Genomic DNA, 16,747 nt, shown 5'->3' on the forward strand with positions numbered 1-16,747 from the left:
GAATAAGCGGAAGAGAACCTCTGACGTCACACGTTGAGTTATTTCAGAAATACAAAACTTTAAAAAATCATAGCGCTCATAAAACGATATTAAACAATTAAAAAAAACAACCGAACTTCCTCATTATTGCATTTAAGGCATGCGTAGGTATTGGCTGTTGGTTAAAAAAACTTTTTTTCTATTGCTAAGCGCTTTTTGTGTGTTTACCTACACCGTATTATATTCAATCCCTCTCGCGTGTTCGTACGAGGCAATTTTATTTCGGCACCTTTCAGATGCCGAAGTTTGAAAACCTCGGTTCTGCTCTATTTCACACTTTATGTTTTAAATTACATAGGTATTTTAAATATTAGAAATTTACTCCGAGTGTCCCGTAGTTAAGAAATTTGTGTTACATTATAATTGGAAAATATTTTAGAGACGGAAATATGAAGGAATGTGAAGTATGACAAAAATTTGAAGATTTTTTAAAATTGAAAAAAAAATCAACAAATGGAAGAATTTTAAAAATATGGATAAAGTGACCACTTAACCACCTAACGACAGGTCATAAGCCCTGTAAATGCCTAGACCTCCATATTTTCTTCTCTAAAATATTCTACATCTCTGATGTAATAATTCAGGCTGACTTCTTCGTTGCGACGGTCGGCAATGAGGAACTTCAGCCCTACGGGAAAATGGATACAATTTTTTTTTTCTTACGTGGGGTAAAAATAAGAGCATTAAATTGTACGGCAAAGTTTCTTGAAAATGTACAGAAAAAATAATAAAAAATATTTTAATAAACGCACTACTTTAAATGACGTCACTGGTTCATGTAAATCGACCTATGATCTGAGAGCTATGGAAGATTTCCGGTATGCTTGTCGCTTCTGGACCAATGGGAAGAACTGAATGAGAATAAGCGGAAATGAACCTCTGACGTTACACGCGGAGTTATTTCAGAAATACAAAACTTAAGCGCTTAGCGCCGATAATACGATATATAAAAATAAAAAAAATAAAAATTTACTTAGTTTAACAGTCTATTAACAAATATTTTTTTTTTAAACCACTGAACTTCCTCAATGAGGAAGTTCGGTGGTTTTTTTTATGGCGAGCCGGGCCGTATGAATATGTAAATGATTTTTGGAGTACTCGCGATTATCGGCAAACACAACTCAACAAATAAATTATACTGTAGCATTTTTGTACATGTAATAATTAAGGGAGTAAATAAAATTTAAAAAATAATCAAGCATCATGCATGTGAAACTAGGGATCAAAAAATATAAGATGAGAAGAAAAACAGTCTCAAAACTCATTGTGCGGGGATTGAAGCTGTGCAATGAGTTACCCCAAGAAATAGAAATAATTGAAATATTTGTATTTATTATTGTTATCAAAAACATTTTTCACTTTGTGGTATGACATTTTACTCGTATATGTTTATAAATTTGTATAAACCAAAGTGGTTTATACAAATTTATAAACATATACGTGTATTTGTAATTCATTTGAAAAATTATGCTCTTGAGAAATTTTTGATACAAACTCGTACGAATGTGCCTAATATTTATTTATTTATTTATACTTTTACAATGTTTGTATTCTTTTTTTTTTATACGGAATAATGTTCCCTCACTGGGGTGTCCCGTGCCGAGGGAAACATTTTACAAAAAGTGAAACATGCCTTAAATTAGTTATTTAACAAAGTTAACATAATAACAATAATAAAAAAAACGTAATTAATCTAATTTACCTAATTATCATTAACATAATGAACAATATAAACTAAAATAATTATAAAAAACACAAATTTTACCTATTTGGCTTGATCCACTCATCGATCCGTGCGTAAACCCACCTAGCAATTTTATATTGTGAGTATTGACTAATTGTCCTTATGGATAATGGAAGTAGATTGTACACTTTAACCGAGTAGTAGGCCATTCGACCGAAGGATGTTTTAATTTTAAATTGTTTTTGCATCATCAGGGTGGAGCATATTCTATTTGTGAAAGAAGTTATGGAAGGTAGAGAATAATGTTTGTGTGCGTATAGTAACATAGCTTTTATGCAATAAAATAATTGCTATAATAAAATAATACAATCTAAAACAAAAGTTTAATACAAAACATAACGACTACTATACTCGTTGCCCTAAAAATAAAGTGAAATCCTTGATTGACCCGGCTGCGTGTACTATTGTGGTTCGTTCAGGAACCGAACAGTAGCTCAATCACAAATAACAGTCGGCGTGCTTAAAAACATGCTGAGCATTTGAGCGATCACAATGAACAATAATGAGCTTAAGTTATTTATTTATTTGACGGACTTACGCTGTCCATTCTAACAATGGTAAATACAATTTCTTATAATAAATACAGGCACTAATAAAATACAATTAAATTAAAGCTAGAACAAAAAAAATAAAAATGTCTACCTCAAGACAAGATCCGGTCTATCTTAGTGAATTTTTAATTCTATAAAGACTTACACCAAAAAAGTCCAGATCTTGTCTCGAGTTTACAATACGACACAATCGGGACATTGGTGCATGCAAGCCATAGTTTGTGCTGTGTTAATCGAGGAACAGCACATTATTACTTCGCAACCGGCGGATCGGAACATTGAATGCCACTTGTTCCAGTAACGATGGTACTTCGCAGTCATAAGTCAACGCGCGTGAAATCTCTAAAGCTAGGGTTTCCTAGGACAGCGGTGCCCGTATTTTAACGGCCGTAGTGAACGGTGATGCAGTGGACAGCCGTCGTAAAGGTGATTAGAGAGTGGTTTCCTAGGAAAACTGTGTTAAATGGTGTTGATAACACCGTTTTCCTAGAAAACCACACTCTAGTCACCTTTACGACGGCTGTCCACTGCATCACCGTTCACTACGGCCGTTAAAATACGGGCACCGCTGTCCTAGGAAACCCTAGCTTAAGTCAACGCTCGTGTCGGTTTGTTTTTTGTTTTCCTCGTAAATAAATACAGTTCATTGGCGAAAAATCGGCGTTAGCTATAAAAAATAATACAATATATTGCATTTGCAAAAAAGTGAGTAGTGTCTAATTTATTTATTTATTTAACAAATTTACGGACTATGTCCAATTTAAACAAATGATATAAGGAAAAACTCTTCGACATTCCTAACTCTATGAAAAATAGCACTCTTCGAAGAATACAGATTACCTATAATGACAGTTTTAGTGACATCGACATATTACACTGTAAATACCATATTTTTATCAGATCTGTTAAACACATTTTAAATTTATCTCCTGCTTAGCTTTTAATTTTAACTTTTAATTTCAACTCTTAATTTTTACTTATTCATATGTACATCTACTACCTGCATCTAATTCATTATTGTTGGTTGTGATTTTTACTCAGAAATATAAATGTGCATGGAAGTTGAGAGAGAGGGGAGGAAAGTAGGGTTGGAGCTATACAATGTCTTCTCCCTTTTATGTACTTTTTATCTAATATTCATGTTTTTACTTTTTTAGAATATAATTATTTTTCCCCTCTCCTCCTGCACCTGTATTCATAATAAATAAATGTGAAATCAGTAATTGGTCTTACTTTTTTTAAATTGTTATTTTGTACCTTGCATTTACATGAAGACTGTAGAATTTCCTTAATAAATAAATAAAAAACAATAATAATGCAGTAACAAATAAAAGAACAAATACAACAAAGAAAAGCAAAGACAAGTTAGTACATGAGACAGGCATTATGGAATCCAGGTTAATTCTACAAATATAGAGTCAATTCATTGGGAATATTTCTTCAGCCTATTTGTAAAAAAACTCAATTTACAATCAAAATAATTTAGATCTTGATTTTCATTTACAAATCTAATCATTCCGGGTAGAGGCGCATAGAAACCATAATAAGTCTTATGATGACCGAGGAACAGAATTTCATTATTTCTGAGTCTGTCTAATACAAAAAAGGGGAAAATTAAATTACAATTACTATGGCGACTGCTTTTCTTGACATTTGGCTTGCCAACCGCCAGTTAAATGCAATAAGTAGCATGATAAATAAATGAAAATAGCAGTTTTGAAATGTGTTTAATTAAAATTGTTTTCATTCATTTTCATTCAAATATGTGATTGCGCAGCAGGATTATACGTCGCGAAACGTAAATATTTTGACGTTTAGCATTAGGTGTTTACGGATGTTCCATTGCGATCGCGAAAACGATAAACAACCATGGTGAGAAATTGTTATCACGTCGATAGTTATTTGTGATTGAGCTTCAGGAACCCGCAGGGGCAGAAGGGAGCACGTCGCGGGCCGCATCCGGCCCGCCGGCCGCCAATTGCCGATCGCTGCCCTAGGGGTGAAATCCTGTCTTTGTCTACAATCATTTGAACAGACTTAAAACATTGTCGAGGAAATTGTCTTATGAAACTTCAGACCTTATTTAAATGTCTGTTTTATTATTTGTTGCGTGTTGCTATATAAAAACATATGTTATTATTTTATATCGAACTAATGAGCTTCAAATATCATTTTGCCATCATTGTTTGCTTTACATCAACAGTTAGTATGAAACAATAGATTACTTTATCGCATTTTGCGTCAATCTTTTTTATATTATTTTATACGCACATATCAAATACTTTATACCTACCTACGCACGTACTTCTGAATATCATTTATAGATTAGGCGTTTATGGTATTATTTTTTCCTTTATTTTTTCTTATCTCATTTGGTGTTTGCACAATCTGACACTGATAAAAATACAATTAAATGTGTGCACATTACGTCATACCGTAATGGTTAATTAATCACGGTTATTTTTATTTAAAATAAATATGCGACGTTTTTTTCATACTCGTATCTCGAGATGCTAGAAATAAAATCTTATGTCGGGACCGACTTATCCAGGGACTATAAAACACGGAAGAGAAAAGTCATATTTTATTGAAATATTTCACGTCAGTTCTGCCAGGAATCGAAGCCGGGATCATAGGCATGGCAGTCAAACAGGGGCGAATCGTCTAAATAAGCGATTGTGCACAGCTTACCATTATATTTGACTTACCATAAAAATGTTTTACTGTAATTTTATTTACAGAAAATCAAATAAATATTGAATATTTATTATAAATCATCTCCACCGTTTGTATCTTTATCCCAATATAAATATTAATATTAATAAAGCGCGCCCAGCGCCTGCGGTCAGCCAAGAAACTAGCCGATTATTCCAGCTTATTTTTTTATACAAATAAGTATACTACATATATTGTGAATGCCTTGACCCAGTGCGGGTTTTTTCTCCTAGATTAAACTTGCAGATTACACAAATTATTTGAAGATCCTTGATTTGGAAAACAGTATTTCAAACATTGTTTCTTAAGGGCTATTTTTCTTTGAGGTGGTACTTTTGACATAAGACCATAATTACTTTCAAGCGTCATATTGCAGGACATATGCGCTCGAAGCGGCCGTTTTAAGAACTATTAATTTGTAGAACAATTCGGCCAGTTGACATTTCAATTTAATATTTAATATCGACTGAATTTGTAGTGCTATTTTTTTGTTTATTTTTTAATGAGTTATGTATTAAAGTAATGGATAATATATATAAATAATGTATCCCGAAGTTACGTCGTTTGAGTTGATTTCATGGATGAGAGTTGTGTCACACAGAACGACAGAAAAATATCAATTTATAGTATATATTACTTACATTATATTATGTACCTTCTATGTAGGTACAAATATATGGTATTTTTTTATAGCTTACCTGTAAATAAAATCACCATTCGCCGCTGCCATGTTGATGGGAAAATAAATAAAATATTTCTTATTTATAATAGATCACCACCACCGTTTATATCTTATCTTACAAAAAAAATATTTCTAAAGTGCGCCCAGTGCCCAGCCCGTTCTCAGTGAACGATGAAACTTGCCGATTACCTTTGCTTATTTCTCCATACTTACGTCTTACCCCTAGTCGCGTTTTTTTAGTACTAAAACAAGCTTGCAGATTACAAATATTATTGGAAGATTCTCTATTTGGAAACTAGTATTTCGAACATTCTTTCCGAAGGACTATTTTTCTTTGATAGGATACCGTTGACGTATATTATGTATCACATAGGACATGTGGCGTTTGCAGTGGCCGTTTTTGGTATTATTTATTTTAAAAGGAATCGGCCAGTGCTCAGTTTTGACATTTAAATCATAATGGAAATATCTGCTAATTGTCATTGTGGTATTTTTTAATAAACTTTTGCGCAAGTATTATATCAAAATAGTGTCGAATAATGCTACGTATATCGCGTGGTTAGTTATAAGCCTAGATGTTTTTTTTAATTATTACAAAATTATTCGGTTACATTTGTTATTTTTGATAATTTAATATATTTAATCGAGGGTTTTTTATGAGTTGACATATTTATTTCTCGTAAAAAATACATATTTATGGCATGTGCCCTTCTCGTTATTTTTTTCCTATAATTTAATCATATTAGCACTAAGTGCACTTAAGTCCACAATTCATAGATGCATTTTTCATAACCATTTTATGCCCGCTACCTTGTTAGGGCGTATGGTGTCCACAAAGATTCTGACTAGGGTCAACACAGAAAAATGAAAATAAGGTTTTAAGAACACGTTATGGCCAAGCTATGACACTGCTAGCGCAAGTCGACTTGTGCCCCCTTTCCACGTTAAAAATTTGATAAAAAAATAATCGTAAGAAGGAACAACTAAAATTGGTCTCCTTCCTTCGACACTTTTTTACAAATATCAACTAAGATTACTGTAAGTTTTCTCACTGTCCTTAACCTCTAATTTGGTGTGGAGTTACAATAAATAGTAAATAAATTGTCTTTATTATTTATTTATTTATTTTACAGAAACAAACAGTCAACAATGATTAAATAACATTATAAAGATAAGGTTTAAAGACAGACCACCGAAGTTTCTAAATAATATAAAATTGTGGTACAATAAAAGGGTGTTTGTGTGTATTTGTATGAGAGTAAGTGTAGAGTTGTGAGGGTGTATATTTGTGTGGGAGTAAGTGTTTAGGTGTGTGTAAGCGTGAGCATCGTTAAATAGCAAGTGGGAGCGTATAGCAGTCGGAAAGAATGAGTCTAAATTTATTTTGAAATAAATTAAGGGGCATGTTAAATATATCAATAGATGAAAAAAATAATTATATTTTGAGCAAGAACGATAGAGGAAAGAGTGTTGTGTATAGTTAGTGCTGCAGACGGCAGATGGAATAAATACTTATTTCTTGTCACGCGAAAGGGGATATCAAAATAAATAAATAATTAAATAAATTAGGAGTTAATGCTATATACCATGTGATTTCAACAGTTATTCACATTATTTAAATCGGGTTGTGGTTATGTGGCTAGTGTCTCGGACTCACGGACCAAAGGTCCGTGGTTCGAATCCCACTCTACCCCAACTCGATTCCCAATTCTAATAGTGAGTTATTTACAACTCGTTGAAAATGGCCCTCAAAATGAAATATTTGGGTGAATCATAAGAACGCAAATATTTCTTTTTCTCTTAAAAAAAAATTGTAATTACATATTTGGATTTACACCTTTCGCATACAGATATAATTCCTAATAATAATTCCATCAAACATAACTAATAACTTTACAAAAAATTACGCGTTTTCTCGATCGAACCGGTATTTCAGAAATTATATAGGAATTAAATTATGAATAAATAAATAAAATTATTTTATTGCACATATTTCCGGTAATATAATAAATATACCTCATTTTTTTATCCCGAAAATTGTATGCAGTAAATTAGGCAGGATCACTCCATCACTCGCGCGCGCTCTTTATCCGCCAGTCGCCATATTTTTATCACTCTTTTGTTTCGTAACTCACTTATTTTTAAACGCTGTTTGACCTAGAAATTATCACTAGCGCGCACATTGCGCCGTTTATACTTCTACCTAATTACCACCGATTTTTCTTTACTTAACAATTTGATGCGACAACCAACGGAGGCAAAGTCACCACCTTGCTATCAGTATCATTAGGTACACAGGTAAAATATTACTTTAATACCAACGGTCTAACCGAATAAAGCGGTTATATTACGAATAACACAGTAATATTAAGGACGGTACCTATTTGTGCAATATAGGATATATATTTAATTCTTACATACACCGCAAGACAAATAAATTTACGAGTTCTCAAAAAAAACTAAAATTGACATATAATGAATTATTCTTGATATTTAATTAGTTTTTTTTTATATTGTTTGACATATGTGATGACTACTCGTTATTTCAAGGTTAAAATAAAAAATAGAAATTGCCATTATATATCAGGTATTAGATTACCCGAACCTTAGAGACCCATAACGGTTCATTTATGGTCGAGTGTTTGTGATGGAATAATAAAAGACATGTTATTTTTTAATTCATATTTAAGAAGTAGGTTCTTATCGCTTTATTTTAAATTAAAGTATTTTACATTTAAACATATTTATAACATTTAAAAATATTTAGTACTTAGTGAATTCACCTTTATTTTTTATAACATGTAAAATTCTATTATTTAGAGAAGCGTAAAGCGAATCTAAAATTTCTGATGTTATTTCTTCTTCCCAAACTTGAATTAAGTTTTTTTTTAATTCCTCAATGTTTTTTGATTTTTTTTTCCCGACTTTTTTTTTCATAATCGCCCATAAATTTTCTATCGGGTTCAAATCAGGGCTATTCCCGGGCCACGTCAACGATTTTAAGCCAATTTTCTCCTTGAATTCATTGATCTATAAAAAAACAATAAATTATTTATCATGTGGTCACAAAATGCATTAAAAAATATATATATTTGTACTCACAGTGCGGGCTCTATGGCACGGCGCAGAATCGTCCTGAAAAATTGGGTCCGCGGTATACTGCGTAATGTCCTCGATTGTTGGAATAATATGTTTTTTTAACACTTTTTTGTACTGAATGGCATTCATCGTACCCTGTACAAAATTTAGAGGTCCTAAACCGTATGCTGTCATGCACCCCCAAATCATCACGTAGGGTGAATGTTTAACGGTTCGAGTGACGCACGACGGATGATATCTTTCCACACGTTTTCGTCGAACTATCTTTCTGCCGTCTGGACCAAAAAGGTTGAATTTTGATTCATCAGAGAAAACAACATTTTGCCAATCCTCCAAGGTCCAATTCTGGTGCTCTTTCGCCCAATCCAGTCTAGCCTTCTTCATTTTGTCCGTGAGTAATGGTTTCTTTGCGGGACTCCGTGCTTGGAAACCATGCTCCAACAGCCGCCTGGACACTGTTTTTACTGAAAATGTTGATGTGCTGGTAGACTGCACCTCTGCGTGTATTTCAGGTGCCGTTAAAAATCGATCGCGCATAACAATTTTTTTTATTAAGCGATCATCTCGGGCAGATGTCACGCGCCCCCGTCCGCTTCCTTTTTTCCGTTCTATGGATCCAGTTTCTTGGATTTTTTTTAATAAAAACCTCACTGCACCTTCTGAATACCCAACTCGACGAGATATTTCACAATTAGATATGTTTTCTTGCGACAATGTGATTATTTTGGATTTTATCGCAATCGACATTTGCTTTGCACTTTCCATGATTGTTGTGTTATGTTCACTCAAACGCGGGTAAAACAAGACTGTTGAGACATTTTAAAATGTAAATATTGTAGAAAGGTGACACATAGTGTCCTTAATTTATTAAACAAAAGAAAGAGGTATCGATAAAGGATTTCTTAGAAAAAGGGTTCAGTAAAGTCAACGGGCGCGGTAGCAGGTAAACTCGTAATTTTTTTTGTCTTGCGGTGTAACTTACTCTATCTACATAATGGCCCCCCCTACGATTAATGTCGTAACCCACAAATTTTTAGTTCCAATGAGCAAAAAATGCAGTTATTTTTTTTAGTACGCATATTGTCGTATCTCATATTAAAAAAAAGTAAACTATTGTATGAACCCTTGCGATTATGTTCGCGGGACGAAAGAGATGACAAAAAGCGGCGTAAGTATCAGTTACGATTGTTTTTTTCCGGACTAGACGGACGTCCGCCACGTACATTGTTGCTTTATTTTTAAAAAGCATTTTTTCGTGTATTTTTTTCCAAAATGAATCTAGCTTATGCCAAAAATAAAAGAATTATTTTTTTTTTAACATTAAGAACTTTGAATCCAGTGTCTTTATTATAATGATGATTATCAGATGGTTTGCGAATTTAGAAAAAAATGACATTATTTAGGCACCTTAAGTGTTCTTTTACGCTAATATTAATGTTTATTTTAATTTTTCCAATGTAGATTGAATCGCAATCATTACAATTTGATTGGTATATGCCCGATTTATTATTTGGAACTTTATTTTTGTGATTTTTTGACAGTTTTCCTATATTATTCAGTTTCAGTGCTGCAGGGCAGCGTGTATTTGATAATTTAAAATACATATATCAATTTGTTACCCACTAAGTCTAAAGACTTTTAAGTAGGATACATTTTTTTTTTTAATGACAGGTTTTTTTTACATTATTATATTTATATTACATTAATTTATTTATTAACAGGCATTATAAAGCATTTAGAAGATATTTCTTTAGTTCTTTTTGTTATTTTTTTTTTCATTTAATGTTCGCTCTCTGAAGTGATTTGTAATTCGGGAAACAATCATGGAGCCCTTAGTTTTTAATCTAGTTGTGAGTGTGAGAAACTCTTTTTTTATATTCCGGATCAACAAAGTGATCTACAATCAATTAGTAGTCACAAAGTTGTTTTACCGGCAGGACATTACTGAATTTAAAAATATACACTTTCGCCCATATGTTTCGCCTCACGGATTATGCTATCTGGTACAATCCCCTTTAACAGTCTCACCTGAATATCATAAATTTTACCCAGGTGAGACTGGAAGGTGAAACCCCAGACACGCTTAATTTTATTAGTTGTGTACAATGCAGGTTTAATGTAGCTCCGTATGTATCAATGTAATATTTAGTAATCACTGTAAAAATAAAATGGGATCGAATTGACTAGTTAAGTATACCTTGATAAAGAAGCTTGTTTAGCTTTGAAATCGGTCGGTAGAAAAAATATTTAAAGAATGGCTAAAAACAAAGTTGTTTTGTATATATTTTTTTAAAATTCATATTTCATTGTACTAGTATCAAAAACAAGAAATACCGTGTATGTTAAACTTTACATTGTGTCCCTTACAGTATTTAATATTTCCACCGACGCAACGATGTGTTCGTTTATATGACATTGCTTATTTGTTTCCAAACACATAATGCCTGCTTTTGAAAAAAAAAACTTGATTTTGATCGTCGTTTTATAGCTGATTTGACCTTCGCACACTTGAAATGTGCATAAATTTGATCTATTCCTTCCTTGTAATATTCTTATTATTGTGTATACATAATACGTAGTATTATATCCACTAATATCTTCTCATATGTAAGTATCTACGTCCTAGGTCATTAAAAAAAATAAAAACAATTTTTATGCCTGGAAAAATTCACTAAAAAAAAAACGGATGGAAGAGTGGAGGAACTGTGGATGTTCAAACATAGGCAGAATGGTGAATGTTACGCAGTGTGTAAAGTGGCCACTTTAACCAGCCAATGACAGGTCATAAGTCCTGCAAATGCCTAGACTTCCACATTCCCTTCTAAAAAATGTTTTCCCTCTCTGTTGCAGCAAATTGAAAATTGCCTTTTTTAAAACTTTTGGTGCTCATTTTTAAATTTGAAAAAAAAAACGGACACAACACCTAAAAATAGCCAGTCTACAGAGGTGGTTTTAAAAAAAAGAAATATCATTTTTTGTAACATTGTTTTCTTCCTTCAGGTATCCGCTACTCCCTAGACGTGTGCCGTGACGAGGTGAAGGCCCTCTCCGCCCTGATGACCTTCAAGTGCGCCTGTGTAGATGTGCCCTTCGGAGGAGCCAAGGCCGGCATCCGCATCAACCCCAAGGAGTACTCTGAACACGAGCTGGAGAAGATCACACGTCGCTTCACCCTTGAGCTGGCCAAGAAAGGATTCATTGGTAAATTTATCTTATACTTAAATGACGTGGATCAAGTCTTTTTTGGGAAAACCTTCTGCTTGACAGATTTGGGGATGGACATCGTCATCCCCCGTTCAGGGTTTGAATATACGTATATAATAAGAGCAATAAATAATATTATAAAGGGCTTTACTCATAAACCTACTACCGATGATGCCAAGATCTTTGCCAATGTCAACGATATATCTCTTTTTGTAAATATTCAAGAAGATCTTGACCGTCTATTTGATTACTATAATAAAAATCAATTGTACATTAATACCTCAAAATGTTATTCAATGACATATACTAAAAGTACAAAAAAAAAATTACACAAAGTTATACGATCAAAGATAATTCCATATCATGGTGTAGCGAGATTAGAGTTTTAGGAGTTATTCTTGATAATAGATTGTTGTTTGGGTCTCACATAAATTCTATTGTTGAAAAAGCTTACCAAATGCTGGGCTACATTTTAAAAATTTCCAAATTTTTTAAAAAACCAAATACATTAAAAACTTTATACAACACTTTTGTACGCAGTAATTTGGATTTTGCATCCGTTGTGTGGAGCCCACAATACATAACAAACATAGAAAGGATTGAAAATGTTCCATGAAAATGTTTAAAATACCTAGGTTATAAAAACAATAAAACGCTTTGTACTTACAGCCAATCTGCCAAACAAAATGGATTTTTTACCCTTAAAAATAGACACACTGTATCTGAATTATGCTATTTACATAAATTATTAAATAATGAAGTAGACTCTTTTAACCTACTCTCCAAAATTAATCTTAATGTCCCCTTTCGCGTGACAAGAAATAAGTATTTATTCCATCTGCCAGTCTAACAGTAGCACTAACTATGCACAACACTCTTTCCTGTATTGTTCTTGCTCTAACTATAATGCTTTTTTTTCATGTATTGATATATTGTACATGCCCCTTAATGTATTTAAAAATAAATTAAGACTGATTCTTTCTGGCTGCGCTACAATCCCACTTGCTATTTAATGATGCTCAGACTTACACACACCTGAACACTTACTCCCACACTAATAAATATAAACACACATCTACACTTACTCTAATACAAATACACATAAACACGCCCTTTTGCTGTAACACAATTTAGTAATACGTATGATTCTTATTTAGAAACATCGCTGGTCTGTCTTTAAATCATATTTTTTTAAATGTTATTATATCATTGTTGACTGTTTGTTTCTTTATAATTATTTCTTTAAAATAAATAAATAAACTTGATATAAAGTTACACGTAGAAATACTGGTAGAACACGGATGGGAATACCATCCTTATTATAGTGATAGAATAAGGATGGTATTCCATCTATGCCTAGGCGTAACTTTATTCCAGGTTTGTAAGTAAGGCCCAAAGCATTTGATTCAAAGGTGCAAGGATTATTTCTCTGTTCAATTGTTTAATATGCTTCCCTGTAAAACATTGTAAATGAAATTTCGATTCCACAGTCCACCTTAGAACAGGTTTCCGTAGAGAAGAGAACTCTTAAATTAATTTTATATATTTTTTTCAAATAAAATTGACATCATCAATTTCTTAGGAGATCTGAAAATTATCCTTTGTTAATAAATTTAAGGACCTTTAAAATGTAGGCTTATACTTAATTCCTGTTATTCAGCCCTGTTTTTTTTATTTCTTAAATATACGGCCTAAGCCGACAACAGTTACATGAAGAAACATGAATACAAGAAACTGAACAAAAAGAACATAAAACTATGTAGCAAAGACAAACAAGGGCAATACAATAATGGTATTCAATATATACATAAAAACAACAGACATAAGATTTCGAGCTAAACTATGCCAATCCAACCTCATCCCACACTGTTTAAGTCGCAAATAGATCTACGAAAAGCCGGAAGTTCTATCCCAAAGAATTCCAAGTCGTGTGATGAATTAACTAATCTACACATTCTGGACATTGGGGCATAAAAACAAAAGTTGCTCTTAGAAGATTTAATAAATAGCAGATTTTGACTTCTGGTGACATGGTTGGGAACATGAAAAGAAATTGATTGCAACACAGATGCGACATCGCTTATAGCATTAAGTATTTTGAAAATGCATATAGTTAACTATTATACATAAATTTATGCGATATTATCTGCTTTCTTAAAATTCCGAAATTCAGTAGTAAAATCATGACTTTCACTAAATCATTTGAAGCTATTGTACTATCCTACCATGTTTTTGTTTAAAATATATGATCATTATTGATATTTTAAATTTTATGTAAATATTATTATAAAAGCATTTTAGTTTTTTTGTTCGGTATAACTTTAGGAGTTCCTATGATATATTTGATACTCACGTCTTCTCCCTGATTTTTATCAAACACCTCACTTCACAATTGCTTCAAAATATTTTGTTGCCTAACTTTAAGATCATTAGCTACTTTGAGGTTTTCTGGGCCGCGATTACAAACACTGTCTTCATCGGTAGATATCGAGACGGTATAAAGTAATATTGATACTCATGTATGAAAATGTGTATATTTGTATAAAAATTCTAAGTATCTTCGTCAGTAACCTGTAATTGAACATGTTTAGAAAAAAAAAGATAAATATATTCTATGTTTCATGCAGAAAACTTTATTTTATTTTATAGATAAAATTGATAACTTTTAACTTCCCATTTTTAAAAAAAAAAATATTCTGTCAATTGATAATTAATAAATAATTATTTTGTTGGGAATGTTGATGGTTTTTTAAAAATCTCTTTAATTATTAATCTTTGTACTATTTTTACTGAGTTTATAATACTTGTGTAGGAACCTCCCTAACCAATAATACCATATTGTAGTAAAGATTGTACAATGGAATAATACACGTATTGGACGAGTATTGGACTAATCATAATATAGATACTTTTGGTCATGTAATTGAGTGTTATTTACATAATCGAGTATTTTTATTTCAGAAATAAAATAAATTTATTGATTAATTTTAATTATAATTTGAGTTAAAATGATACATAGGTGTAGATATTAGATACTTAAATGTTGTACAAATTAAGGAAATATTTGAGTATGAAACATGTGAATGTTTGTAAAATGATAATTACATGAAACTGTCTGGCTTGTTAAGCTTGCTAATTAGGCCACGAGTAAATAGTGACTCATCTTTACAATGCCACTTGTATAGAAATGGCATTTTCAATTATTTATTATGATGATTAAAGTGCTGATCTTGACAATGTAATTTAGCATAGCTAAAACATTTTTTTAAAATTGCGCAATTATTTTCTTACTTGTTGATTATTTTTTTAAAGTAAACCTGATTTTTTATTTTTGTTTCATTATTATCATCTTTATTTTTTACAAAAAACGGAGATACCTATATAATTTTTTTTAAATATGTATGTAGGTTCAGTATTAGTTACAAATTCACATTAACATTGACTCTATATTTATTTTTAATTTACTAAATGGCTTCATTGATGTACCATCGTTACTGAAACAAGTGGCATTCAATGTTTCGATCCGCCGATTGAGACATATTAATATGCTATTCCTTCATCAGCACAGCACAAACTATGGCTTGCATGCACCAAAGTCCCGATTGTGTCGCATTGTAAACTCGAGACAAGATCTGGACTTTTGTGGTGTAAGTCTTTCTAGATTTAAACGATCATTAAGATAGACCAGATCTTGTCTTGTGGTAGTAATTATCATTAAATGTTTTGTCCTAGCTTAAATTTTCATTATTTGTATTTTATTTCAATTGTGCCTATGAAATATATTTCATAGTTTTCTGAATTGAATCTGCGTAAATCTGATCATCCATCCTATCATTAGGTGTACTAATGCAGTCTTTTGAGATGATGATGTGAGAATGAAAAACTGATTGAATTTTTATTCTTGAGCTTATCGTTTCTTCGTTTTTAATTTTCAGGACCCGCAATAGATGTGCCAGCTCCTGATATGGGAACCGGAGAGCGAGAGATGTCTTGGATTGCCGATACGTATGCCAAGACTCACGGGTACAATGATATTAATGCTCACGCTTGCGTCACTGGCAAACCAATCAACCAGGTATTCATCACTATTTCTTTTGCTTTAAAAACCACCGAAATTATATGAATAAATAAGTCTGAAAAGTAATATGTATGTATATGCATCCAATTCATGTTTTTCACAAACGTAAATATTAGGTGTTAACTTATGTTGAGTTAATAAATCACAGCATCTTCACCGTACACTGCGCAGGCTGCTTTATGCCCTCGATTGAACGCAAACAAAAGGAGGTGTCGAAAATGCTCGCTTTTGTCTACTTGACATTCCATTTGAAGGCTTGTAATCAAATAAAATAATGTATGTAATGTAATGTAAAAGCAAACACAATATCTTGAAGAGAAGAAAATTTTCTTTTAATTGACGTATAAGCTTTTCTATTTTGTTTTATTTTTGGTGCTCATTTTTAAATTTGGAAGTAAACAGACACGACTTATGCTACCACCTAATATATACATCAGTTAATGTTTTGCACAAATATAAATATAATAATCGAAGATTTTAGACATTAAGGAGAAAATATATAACATTATTCAAGAAACGAAATGAAGAGTTACATTTGTTTATTTGCTATTTATCGGAAATGAAATTTAAAAAAATATGTCTTGATTTGTTAATCTGTCTGTGTCCAGGCGGATAAGGAATACAGTTCTGTGTGT

At 32.1% G+C, this 16,747-nt stretch overlaps 1 protein-coding gene across 1 annotated transcript in view; it reads left to right on the top strand.

Annotated features, from left to right (window-relative positions):
* Gdh (glutamate dehydrogenase, mitochondrial) overlaps positions 1-16,747 on the top strand; it is a 50,759-nt gene that overhangs the window by 24,746 nt on the left and 9,266 nt on the right. The window contains exons 2-3 of the mRNA XM_088235606.1: positions 11,831-12,031; positions 15,970-16,109. Coding sequence (XP_088091732.1) covers positions 11,831-12,031; positions 15,970-16,109 — 341 coding nt within the window. The remainder of the gene's footprint in view (positions 1-11,830; positions 12,032-15,969; positions 16,110-16,747) is intronic.

This window comes from Micrasema longulum, unplaced genomic scaffold (genome assembly GCF_059751315.1).
Source record: "Micrasema longulum isolate JH-2025_06_02 unplaced genomic scaffold, ASM5975131v1 h1tg001408l, whole genome shotgun sequence".
NCBI classification, from domain to species: Eukaryota; Metazoa; Arthropoda; class Insecta; order Trichoptera; family Brachycentridae; genus Micrasema; species Micrasema longulum.